General features: G+C 40.2%; 1 protein-coding gene across 5 annotated transcripts in view; it reads right to left on the bottom strand.

Moving 5' to 3' along the window:
• Positions 1-11,873, bottom strand: part of CNTLN (centlein) — a 289,645-nt gene extending 277,772 nt beyond the window's left edge. For all 5 annotated transcript variants that reach the window (XM_004765706.3, XM_013063112.2, XM_013063111.2 and 2 more), the window contains exons 1-2: positions 11,422-11,873; positions 5,115-5,203 (exon numbers count right to left, since the gene is read on the bottom strand). In XM_004765706.3, coding sequence (XP_004765763.1) covers positions 5,115-5,203; positions 11,422-11,781 — 449 coding nt within the window. In that variant the 5' untranslated portion in view covers positions 11,782-11,873. The remainder of the gene's footprint in view (positions 1-5,114; positions 5,204-11,421) is intronic.
• Positions 11,874-12,907: the final 1,034 nt, after the last annotated feature.

Below are 12,907 nucleotides of genomic sequence, written 5' to 3'. Positions count from 1 at the left end.
ATGGGAGTTCATTAAAATATTATCTCTGCCTTTGCATCTAATTGAAATATTCCATAATAAAAAGTAAAACACATGAACACAAATATATGGACCAACAAACCTCGTTTTACTGTGCTTTACTATATTATGCTTTGCAGATACCAAGTTTTTCAAAAACGGAAGGTTTGTCACAATCCTATATGAAATTAAGTCTATTGGTACTATTTTTTCCAACAGTATTTGCTCACTTCATGTCTCTGTGTCACATTTGGTAATTCTTGCAACATTTCAAACCCTTATAACTGTTTTAGGGCACCACAGACCACATGCATGTAAGATGGCAAACTTAATTGATAAATATGTGTGCTCTGACTGCTCCCCAACTGGCCATTTCCCCATATCTTTCCCTCTCCTCACACCTTCCTATTCCCTGAGACACAAGAATACTGAAATTAAGCCAATTAATAACCTTACAGAAGCCACTAGTGTCCAAGTGAAAGGAAGAGTTGTACATCTCTTTTGAAATCAAAAGCGAGAAATAATTAAGCTTGGTGAAAAAGGCATGTCAAAAGCCAAGACAGGCCAAAAGCTAGGCTTCCTGCACCAAACAGTTAGCCAAGTTGTAAATGCAAAGGAGAAGTTCTTGAGGGAATTAAAGTTTCTACTCCAGTGAACACATGAATGATAAGAAAGCTAAACAGCCTTCCTGCTGATATGGAGAAAGTTTTAATGGGTCTGGACAGAAGATTAAACCAGCTACAACATTCCCTTAAGCCAAAGCCTAATCCAGAGCAAGACCCTAACTCTCTTCAATTCTGTGACGCTGAGAGAAGTAAAGAAGCTACCAAAGAAAAATCTGAAGCTGGCAGAGGTTGGTTCATGATATTGAAGGAAAGAAATCATCACCATGACCTGAAAGTGCAAGGCGAAGCAGCAGGTGCTAATGGACAAGCTATACCAAGTTATCCAGAAGATCTAGCTAAGAGAATTAATAAAGGTGTCTATACTAAATGACAGATCTTCAATATAGATGAAACAGCCTTCTATTGGAAGAAGATGCAATCTAGAACCTCCACAGCTAGACAGAAGTCAATGCCTAGCTTCAAAACTTCAAAGGACAGGCTGACTCTACTTTGGGGCTAACACATCTGGTGACTTTAAGTTGAAACCAATGCTCATTTACCATTTTTGAAAAACATAGAGCCATTAAGAATTACACTAAACCTACTTCTCCTGTCCTCAATAAATGGAACAACAAAGTCTGGATGACAGTACATCCATTTACAACAAGCTTTACTGAATATTTTAAAGCCATGTTGAAAACAACTGCTCAAAAAAAAAAAAAAAAGAAGATTCCTTTCAAAATGCTACTGCTCACTGACAATCTACCTGGTCACCTAAGAGCTCTGATGGACAATGTTTTAATGCCTATTAACACAACATACATTTTGAAACCCATGGATCAAGGAGTGATTTTAACTCTCAAGTCTTATAATTGAAGAAATAGATTTCATAAGGCTAGAGCTGCCATAGATCATGATTTTTCTGATGGCTCTAGGCAATGTCATTTGAAAAGTTTCTGGAAAGAATTCACCATTCTAGATCCCATGAAGAACAGTCATGATTCATGGAAAGAGGTCAGAATACCAACATTACCAAGAGTTTGGACAAAGTTGATTCCAACCCTCATGGATGATTTTGAAGGATTTAAGACTTTGGTGGAAGAAGTAATTGCAGGTATAGTGGAAACTGCAAGACAACTAGAATTAGAAGTCGAGTCTGAAGATGTGACTGAACTGCTGCAATTAACAGATTATGAGTTGCTGCTTACAGATGAACAAAGAATGTGGTTTCTTGAGAGGATTCGTGGTGAAGATGCCATAAGATTGTTGAAATGACAACAAAGGATTTATGAATCTTTCAGTTTGAAAGAACTGACTCCAATTTTGAAAGAAATACTCCTGGAGATAAAATGGTATCAAACAGCATGAAATCTTTCAGGAAAGGAAGAGTAAGCTGATGTGGCAAACTTCATTGTTGTCTTACTTTAAGAAACTGTAACAGCCACCCCAACTGTTAGTAAATACCAACCTGATCACTCAGCAGCCATCAACATCAAAGCAACACCCTCCACCAGAAAAAGATTACAACTTATTGGAAGCTCAGATGATGTTTAACATTTTTTTAGCATTAAAGTTTTTTTTTTGGGGGGGGGACCAATATAGTATTTTTAAATTAAGGTATATACGGGGCGCCTGGGTGGCTCAGTGGGTTAAGCCGCTGCCTTCGGCTCAGGTCATGATCTCAGGGTCCTGGGATCGAGTCCCACATCGGGCTCTCTGCTCAGCAGGGAGCCTGCTTCCTCCTCTCTCTCTGCCTGCCTCTCTGCCTACTTGTGATCTCTCTCTGTCAAATAAATAAATAAAATCTTTAAAAAAAAAAAAAAAAAAAAAAAAAAAAATTAAGGTATATACGTTGTTTTTTCTAGACATAATGCTACTGTACACTAACAGACTACAGTATAGTGTAAACATAATTTTTATAAGCACTATCAAAAATTCCAGGGCACTGGGTGGCTCAGTCAGTTAAGTGTTTGCCTTTGGCTCTGGTCATGACCCTCAGGGTCCTGGTATCAAGGAGTTCCATGTTAAGCTCTCTGCTCTGTGGGTAAGCATGAGAGAACCCAGCAGAGGGACCTTCTGCAAAACCACAGGCCTGCGCCTTTCAAAAACGTCAGTGTCCTGAAACACCAAGGAAAAACAATTGTTGCATACTGCCAGACAAGAGAGAGACTGGACAACCAAGTCAGACACAAGCCAAGGGTGTCCCTTTGCCACTGGGAACACTGGTAGGAGACAGACAACAACCCTGTAAAGTCCTCTCTCCGATAACAGCATTGTTCTGGGCGACACCATTGTCCTGCTTCTGGAAGATGTACGTGTTCACCTAAGAGACAGTCCTTTTCTTTTTGAAAAACATCAAAGGATTTAGGGGTTCTGGAGTCATCAGTCTATACTCTTAAATGGCTCCAGTAAAATAAACACAGAAGACAGAAGCCAATGTGATACCATGTTTGTAATGGCAGAAATCTGGAAAGTTACAAATAAATTGTGTAATGATATCCCAACCTTGAGAATTATCCTCAGGCCAAGAGCCAAGACGGGATCATAAATGAAGGACCGACCCCGTAGTTCTAACCTGAGACCATAACCATTTATGGCTTCGTGAGCTCAGGCAAATCTCGTGAGCTGTGACTAGAAGGTGACTGTCCTGCCCAGCAAAAGACTACTGGTGGCCAATGAGCTCAAGAATGGACCGGCACTTTCCAAGAACTCCAGAGCCAGACGCAACTCATGATAAAATACCATTTCCTTGAGCATAAAGTCTAAGTTGCCCTCCTTCCCCAGTGAGCAAAGAAAAAAAGTCTTTCTGTAAAGGGAACCTTCTCAGGTATTACAATGGGGCCTGAGGGAGTCGTGCATCACACAAGTCCTTTCTGGGACGGGGTGTGTTGTAGGATCCTAGCTGGTCTCCTGCTTTCCATGGTCCAGTTTTAGAGATGGCTTTTTTTTTCATTTAACATTCTATCATGTTCACAGCCAGTATTGATGGCTACATAACGTTTCCTGTGGGGTACAGTTAGTAACCCTCTGTTCCCCTATATTTTAGACGTTCAGGTTGCTTCCAGATTCCCACACAAACTCCTTTGTATCTACAGCTTTGAATGTATTTTGGATTATGTCATTATGTTTTTAGGGGTCCCTAAAAACAGGATTAGTGTATCAAAGGGTACAAACCAGACACTTTCTATGTGGATTATCCCAGTTGCCATTGCCCATAACAATGTCGGAAAATAACAGTTTTACCAGCATTTATCACATTAGTATTTCGCTTTCCTATTTTTTCCCCAATTTAATAAGAAAATGTACCTCATTGCTATAATTTGTATTGTTTTGGCTATTAATGAGAGAAACCTTCCCCTATATATTTATGAACCATTCTGACTCTTTTGTCGCAATGTCTCCTTTGGCCATTTACCAGGATATTTGTGTTTATTGTTTTTTTTAACATTTCAGGGGCACCTGGCTGGCTCAGTCAGCATGTGATTCGTGATCTTGGGGTTTGAGGTATGGGCAGCAATTTGGGTGTAGAGATCATGTAAAAATAAAATCTTAGAAAAAAAATAATTTCAGGGGCACTGGGGTGGCTCAGTGGGTTAAGGCCTCTGCCTTCGGCTTAGGTCATGATCCCAGGGTACTGGGATCAAGCCCCTCATCGGGCTCTCTGCTCAGCAGGGAGCCTCCTTCCTCTTCTCTCTCTGCCTGCTTCTCTGTCTACTTGTGATCTCTGTCTGTCAAATAAATAAATAAAGTGTTAAAAAATGATATTCAGATTATATAATCATGATTCAATTAAAGAAAAGGAAAAAGGCATCCATGTGCTTAGCTTCTCACTTAGGCAATGTACTGGAAACCATTTAATAAGAAACCAAGTGTTTTAATTGTTAGGCTAAGCTTCATGGGACTACTATATACCAAATGTTTGATAAAGAGTACCCAGCATCATTCCGCTGTTTCTAATGACCAAGGAGAGGACCAATAATCTATAGTTAAATGAATGGGCATCCCTTACAGTGTAATACTGACTACTAAGTGAAATCCCTCTGTCTATTTCAGAACATTTACTCTATTCTGACAATGTCATCTCAGACTTTAAAGTACACAATGCAGTTACCTCAGGGGAAAAGTGAGCCATGTCTAGAAAGCTATGAATAGAGGTGGTTTCAGAGTAAAAAGCCAAATAACAGGTACTTCTCCAATTTTTAAAGTTGAGCTGTAAGAGCTCAACACACACATATACACAGACACATTAGACGCACACAGTGTCCAAGTCATAGCATTATCTCTTACCTGCCAACTTCCCAAATACATCAGAATACGAGCAGGAGACATGGCCTATTTGTATTTGGTGACTCGGCACCCCTTGAAATAAGTCCAATAATTATAATATCATGCTCCACATTCATTTGGAAGTCAAATCTCTTTAGGGACTTAATGCCAAGTTTTAATTTTAATAATAAAGCAAAACAAATTCAACAAACCAAATACTCATAGAAAAGTAACTTGAGAGCTCACCTTTCTACAATCAAACTGACTGCTTGTGAGAGATCTGGGTTTGTTACCTGGAGACGTTTCCACAAAGACCATACAAATTCTTTATCAGCCTTAAAGAAACAAAAGACATTTTTAATGCACTGCTTTGTAGTTAAATCAGAGAAAACACTACATTAAATGAAAACAATGAAAGAAATTACTTGATCCCTAGTTCTATTACTATACAGAACAGGAAAGCTTTATTTTAAGAAGTTCTTAGCACTCCACATTCTGGCACTTCACATTCATGTTTACTATTTCTACCAGCGACACTTCAGGGTTGTAAAGGTTGGAATGCTGAATAACATGACAAAATTTGCTTTAAAAGAGAATTGCTCTCTATTTACTGCTCCATTTTGCAGCCCCCCTTTTCAGCAAAATTCCTTGGAAGAGTTACCTATAATAATGGTCTCCACTTCCTCACTTCCATTCACTCTATTACTTTCTCCAGTCAGATGTCCCTCCCCGCTATGATGTTAAATTCCTTTTTCAAGGTCCTCTATGTAGCTGAATCCCATAGACAATGGGCAGTTTTAGTCGTAATGCCTAGGCCAGTTGTTACGACAATTGTGACTGAGTTATGAGTCACTTTGGGAGAAGTTTTTAAAAGAAGTTTTTAAAAACAGTGGTGATCTAGAGATTCTGACTTAATTGGTTTCAGGTAAGTTTCAAGCACCAGTATTTTTTTTTTAAAAGTTCCTCAGGTGATTTTGTGCACTCAAGGTTGAGAACCATTGCTCTAGGTGACCTCATTCAGTTCCATGGTTTTATGTATTAACTACATACTGAGGACTTACAACAACATTTCCATCCTTAGCTGTTTTCTCCACCCCTAGGTGCAGACATCAATCTCCAACTCAATAATTCCATCTGAAAACCTAGTAGATATCTCAAATTTAACTTAAACAAAAAAATTATTGATTTCCTACTTTTTACAAACTTACTACTCTTCAGCTCAGAAAATGATGCCATCATCTAAGTCGTTTGCTCAAAGGCCTAACACTGCCAAGTCAATTCTGTTCTCTTTTCCTCATATTTCATATCTAGTCAGTATATCCTATTGTTTTTACCTACAACATATGTCCCGTTCTAACCATTTCTCACCACCTCCACCACCATCCTCCTAGTCCAAATCAACCCCATCTCTCGCCTACCCATCCATGGTGGTCCCCTGGCCTCCTTAGCTCAAAATCCTCCAATGGATTCCCATCAGATTAAGAAAATAATCCAAATTCTATAACAAGGCTACAAAACCCAACATTATCTGACTCATACACACCTCTGCAACCTCATCTATCACTCTCTCCATTTATTATACACACTGGTTTTCTTGTTCCGCTTGTGCCAGGGCCTCTGCACATGTGCCATGCACCAGATTTTCATGTAGATTATTTCCTCACTTCATTCAGGTCTTTGCCTAAATGTCACCTCAAAAGAAAATTCTCTGACTACTATATTTACAGCCACCCAAACTCCTAAGTCTCTGATAACCCTTTACTCTATTTAATTTTTGTTTTCACAGCACATTTCATATTATTTTATTTGGCTGGTTGGTTTTACTTGTGCGACAGATATTTCTATTTGGATCTGTGTCCATCATCCATTCTCTCCTTCCTATTGGTAACATAAACCATTTGGCTCTTTGCTGCCCAAGTAAAACCCTGGCCCCTCTTACCTATGGGATGTGACCAAGTTCTGCAAATGAAATATAAAAGTTACTGCTGGGAATCTTAAAATTAGACTCATGTCCATAAAATGGGTTACAAATATTGTTTTCCAGTATGTTGTTGCTTATTTAACTTTATTTATGATGGAGTGCTTTTGCAAAAGGGTAATTATTACTTTTATATATTCATATTTATCCATCTTTTCTATTATGGCTTATGGATTTTATTATCAATTTTTCTGATTGGCCTTCTCTACTCAGAGATTACAAATATATTTACTACATTCACTTCCTTCTAAAATTTTTATGTTTTCATTTTTTAATGCTCAAATCTTTGATCTACTTTGTTTGACTGCTTACTTACTTGTTTTCAGAAGACTTTTGACAGCCCGAGTACTAGAGAGTACTACCTTATCTAAACATTCCTATATATCATGCTTTACTTTATCCTTTTAGAAACAAGAATTTAGAATTTGGGTATTAAAATGATTCAAGTTAAAAACAAGAAATGTCAGTATATAAATCACATGTCATAACTTGCCTGGAAGGTAGTGAAGGTAAGAAAGAATAAACCATGCAACATAATGTGCTCTAATAGCTCTTATTTTTAAAAGGCATGATGAGGAAATTACAAAATCCCTGGAAATCAGTAATATTTATAAATTTATCTTATAGCTCACTTCAAAACAAAATAGCAAATATTTACATGTATTTTCACCTCAACTTTTCTACCTAAAATACTAAGAAAGGTTAGCATTAAGTAAAAATGTAAAAGAGTTAAAAGTTCATAATTTATAAAATGAATTACTTCCACTTAAATATGACTTAATGACAAAAGGCTTAGCTCTAGCACAGTGAAAGAGATACAGCAAGAAAACCGAAAAAAATCTCTACATCACAAAGTATAGTAAACACAGCCTACAAAAGAGTTGACCAAATACTCAGAGATTTGAATCTATATTATCTTAGTAATGGACTCACTTTGGCTTTCACTTATTAGCTGGTAGGGAAATAAGTATCAACTTGGCAGACACAGACACCCAAAATTATCTTTTTCACTGGGTACATACTTTTCCCCCGCACCTAGTTTAATGACTGGCAACATAACAGACCCTCGTTTTATCTCTACTGGAAGAATGAATTCAACAAACATATGAAAACTATGTCCCTCATTAAATAAATAATTTGCCTACCAGAACACAGGGAAAACAATGGAATGAGTTTAATTACAAAGCATAGCACAAAGTAGCCTCTCAATAAATTATTATTATAAAAAGTAATTACACAAAAAGATTCACATACCAAAAGACAACTACTAACAATGGTGAGGATTTTAATTATATAATAGGTTTTCAAGGGGCACCTAGGTGGCTCAGTAGGTTAGGCCTCTGCCTTTGGCTCAGGTCATGATCTCAGGGTCCTAGAATTGAGCCCCACATCCAGCTCTCTGCTCAGTGGGGAGGCTGCTTCCCACTCTCTCTCTCTGTCTGCCTCTCTGCCTACTTGTGATCTCTCTGTCAAATAAATAAATAAAATCTTTTTAAAAAAAAGGGTTTTCAAATTGTTCTTCTTTATGAAATGGATAAGTTTTCAACATACCTAAATATCTTAACAAAAAATATAACTAGTCATATAATCTTAATTCCAATATCACATGCTTCATTAAACTTAGTTTCATCACTAAAGTTGGAGTAATAAACATATATATATTTTTTTAATTTCATTTTTTAAGTGAACTCTACATCCAGTGCAGGGCTTGAACACAACCTGGAAATCAAGAGCTGCACGCTCTACCGGCTTATCCAGCCAGGTATCAACATATATTTCATTTAAATGCCCTAAATAAGTTTGAACCTGAAACTGGCTCACAGGTTTAGTGAATATTTTTGGCTGCAACTGAAAAAGAAAATAAGCTTTGAGATATACATACATACATTACAAACAAATATATGTGTATGTATATATATGTCTATATATTACACATATGTAACATTACTTCTTATCTTCTGGTATTCTATAGGTGGTAATAAATGTGCCCATACACATACTTACAATATCCTAAACTGCAAATAGAACACATTCTTGAAATTCATAATCAAAATTAAGAGTATGGTGAAGTTGGGTTCTAAATCAATGAATAAGGCATAAATGTCACAAACTTTAAATTGTCCTTTGAAGCACACTTGAAGGACAAGCTATATTAGGAAGCCAATTTCTTATCCTCAGTAGGTCCAATTCAGACAGCTTTTCTCCCCACACTGAAGTTAATGATGTTTTCTTCAGCTAAGCATTATGTGCATGTTGCTTGCTAGTATGGAGCCATTAAAAAAAAACAACTTCAATTTTACACTCACATAAAGTTGGATGATAAATACTTGGAACTGATATTGTTTTCTTTTATATGCTTATTCTGAGTAACTCCAATGGGGTGGAATGGTATATGGACCCACTCAAATCTTCTTGTTCTCCACCAAGTACATATAATTGAATTCCTATAAGCTAAACATGGGAAAAAACCCAACTAACCTGTATGAAGCTACTACTTATGACTAGATTAATTTGCAGAAATATTTTTCCCCAAAATGTACATTTGATCCATTTCTGTGTCGAATTAATTTGGTAGATCTGAGTGGTATTCTCTTAAAAAATAGAATTTTGAAGAAAAATCAAAGTCCATGACAAACAGAGTAAACATTGTTCCTGAAATTCTAGGTATATGTATGTGTGTATACATACTAGGTTAAGATGAAAAATGAATTTATGTTGAGTTGCAATTTTTGAAAGGTTTGAAAAACCGGGTTAATCCTACATTTTGGGGTATGTGATTTCTAGCTGAGAAAGTAAGTAGAACAAATTAAAAAGGTCTAAAAGTGAATGTTTATGTAAATTTTTTTTTTAATAAAACAATTGGGGGTTCAATTGTTATTTCTCCCAAGTTTACCCAAGAGCAGGAGTGTGGTTTGACCACAGTTTTGAATGGGATACTGCCAATCTCATCTCATATTACTGGAATGCCTGTGGTTATCTGACAGTGTCAATACTACAAAAATCTCAAGAACCATGATCCTAGCCCAATTATGACCATCTCTATTCTTACATCTGCCTAGAGCAATCTAATCATCTTCCTAGTCCATATATTTCCAAGGTCACAAGAGCCAACACCATATGTGAAACTACATTTTTAAAGACTAGGGAATAGATTTGGGGGTGGGGGTCAGTGGGCTGTTTCCAACAGAGTGATTTCCTTAATCAAGTCAGTTGTAAAAAGTATCTCAGCTCCTTAGACAGCTATAACTAGGATATATAAAGGGAAAAGGGAGAGTAAAGAAGATATGGGCAAATAGCATCTGAGATTAGGACTTGTCCAAGTTACAAAACCCTTATCATGGGTTAACATCTTTATCCAAGGGTGAGGTGTGCAGAGGACAAAAATGCTTTAGTTCACTGGTGTCTCTTATTTGTTCCTTCGCTCCTTATCCAGTGAAGAACAGAAAATGGGAAAATGAAAAAGCAGTCACATATATTTCCCCAGCCTGTTTAAGCAAATACATATTCAATTTGAACAAAACTGTCCTGTTTTTACAGCCTTGACTCAATCAGCAAGGACCTACAAAAGGGGCAAAATAATCCAATAGAACAAACTATGAGAGAGAATGAATTTCAAGAATTTTTACTAACCTAACTGATGATACTGTTCATAAAGTTACCCTGGTTGTTAGCAATTCCTAATCGGTTCTATCTTGAAGACAAAGTGATTGAACGATTTATTGTTGAGTGAATCCCCAACATTTATATCGCCCAACGCTGTCTAAAGGTTCTGGTAAAATCAGAGAAGAGATGGTGGTAAGGATGCAAAACTCAAATGAAATCTAATCTCTTTGAACATGAATGCAGCCAAGCCATCTTTAATAACCCTACATAGAACAGGCAAGTAAATTAACATAATTGATTTACTAAATGATTTTCACTGGCACGATGACATGAAAATGAATTTTCTGTCTCAAGGACTATAGAATTCGTATAGCTGATTAATAAACATCAAGCATCGTCTATTATGTGTGAAAGTTCCCGGCCTAAGACACCCTAAAAATTATTGATTTGTGTTTACCACTTAAGTTTAACTTAGGTTGACTTAAGAACAAGTGTGGGTTTGCAAATTAAAAACAGGTTCCTTCATCGGTGGATTTCATTTTAATAGACGTGTTTCAACTTTCCTGTTCAACCTATCAACTCGTGGACTCACTCAACTCCTCTCCAAGTACCACTTAACCGTCACGACCCGGAACTTGGGCTTTTGGGGAGGGGGGGCGGTGCGACTGCACGTTTTGGTGGCATCCAAGTGAAGAAAACCAAACCCAGGGCGCCGAGGCGAACCCTGCCCAGCCTCTCCGGAGAGGGGTGGGAGCCCCAGGTCAGGGAGCCGGGCACTGCCGCGTCCCCCCAGCACCAAGCAGCCAGCCGGGCTGCGTGTGGAAGCCGAGCGGGAGCGCCGCGGGGCGGAGATGGGTGGGTCCCGAACCCGCGCAGCGACGCCGCCTGAGGCAGAGGGAGAGGGGCGCGCCTACCCACCGGCCCGGCCCCGGCCCCGCTGTGTAGGGGAAAGGCCGGCGGCCACCTCGATACCTGACACAGGGCCAGCTCCTCCTTTAGGCTGCTCAGCTCTTCCTCCAGCAGCTGCGTCCGGGTCACCATCGCCTCCTCTACCGAGATGCCCTCTAGCCGCTTGGACCCCTTGGGCGAGCTGAGGAGGGGAGCCTGAGCCGGAGCCGCCCCCCCTGGCCCTCGCCGGCCCCCTGACCCTTCTTCGCCCCGCCAGCATATATCATTTTTGTCCACGACGCCTTCCCGCACTGCGCTCGCAAGCCCCGAGGCCTCGCTGCGCACTGCGTGTACCACAGTTCCCCGCCCAACACGTGGGGACCAGGGGCCCAACTGTCGCCCTGAGGGCGGAGGGAGCGGCGAGGGCGACGAGCGCGCCGCCATAGCCGCGGCTGCTAACGGGTCAAGTTCCCTGTTGGAAACTCCACCTCCCCTTCCCCATCCCGGCGAGCCCGAAGCTCCGGGACGCGCATGCGCGAGCCTTTTCCCGCCTTGGACCGCGGGGTCTCGCGTTTTCGGATCCTGGCGGGCTTTCCGCGGGACGCGCGCCCGGCGCCAGCGCTAGACTGCGCACGCGCCGTGGTCCAAGGGGTTAGGCTTGTCCCTTGCGCGCGCCAGCGGGACAAGCGCTGCGGGAGTCTTCGGTTCCCAACGCCACGCCTTCCCGCCCGCCTAAAACCCTACCCACTATTTAGCGCCTAACTTACCTCCCACCTCTTAAAGTCTTCCTTGACAAGCCCCTAGCCCCAAATGATCCTCAACTGTGAATTCCTCCGCCTCCAAGGCCCCTGCCAACTCGTTTGTCACGTTTCATTGACCGCCCTGGAGTGTTAGTTACACGGCTAATCTCCCCAGCGCTGTTGTAAGCTCCTTGAGGATCAGGGAATAAATTTTACACTCAAGTGTTTTCTTCACACCCTTTAGCAAAACTGCTTTAGGTGCAGCTGAAGTCCAGCAGGCTGACTTCATGTCAGGGAGATGTGGAAAGCCTTGTGTTGAGCTGGGACTATCGGGCGGATTTCCCATTTGAATTATGATCCTTTGCGCACCCTTTGTCCTTTGTTTTGCAAGAGTCACGATTTCCTTTAAGTTTTTATGGCAGCTTCTTTATTCAGTTGGCTGAATATCAGAGCGAGTGTGACCCACACGGCCCCGCAGTATGTGTCCTTGGACCTATTGAAATCAGTAATTCTGAGCTTAGTTAAAGAAGACCAGCTTTCTTTCCACCGGCCTATCCTCTTTCTTCATCCCTCTCTGCCTCTCCGTCTCCCTTTCTCCTTCCTTTATTCCTTCCTTCCCTCCCTCCCTCCCTTCCTTCCTTCTTTATAAACTTCAAATAGTCAATCACCATCTTTTTCTTTGCCATGCTAACGCGTCCTACTTGTGATGATTTTAGTAAAGGGATGGCGTTGAGCTAGCACTAGAGTTTTACCAAAAGTAGATTGCTCTCTTCTGTGAAAGGGTTCTGGAATACAGAGAGCTGAGGTGGGGAAAAGGTGGCTGTGAAAGT

This window comes from Mustela putorius, unplaced genomic scaffold, assembly GCF_011764305.1.
Source record: "Mustela putorius furo isolate JIRA1106 unplaced genomic scaffold, ASM1176430v1.1 tig00000421_pilon_pilon_pilon, whole genome shotgun sequence".
NCBI classification, from domain to species: domain Eukaryota; kingdom Metazoa; phylum Chordata; class Mammalia; order Carnivora; family Mustelidae; genus Mustela; species Mustela putorius.
The sequence above is the reverse complement of the archived record's forward strand: the minus strand, read 5'-3'. Positions and strand labels throughout refer to the sequence as shown.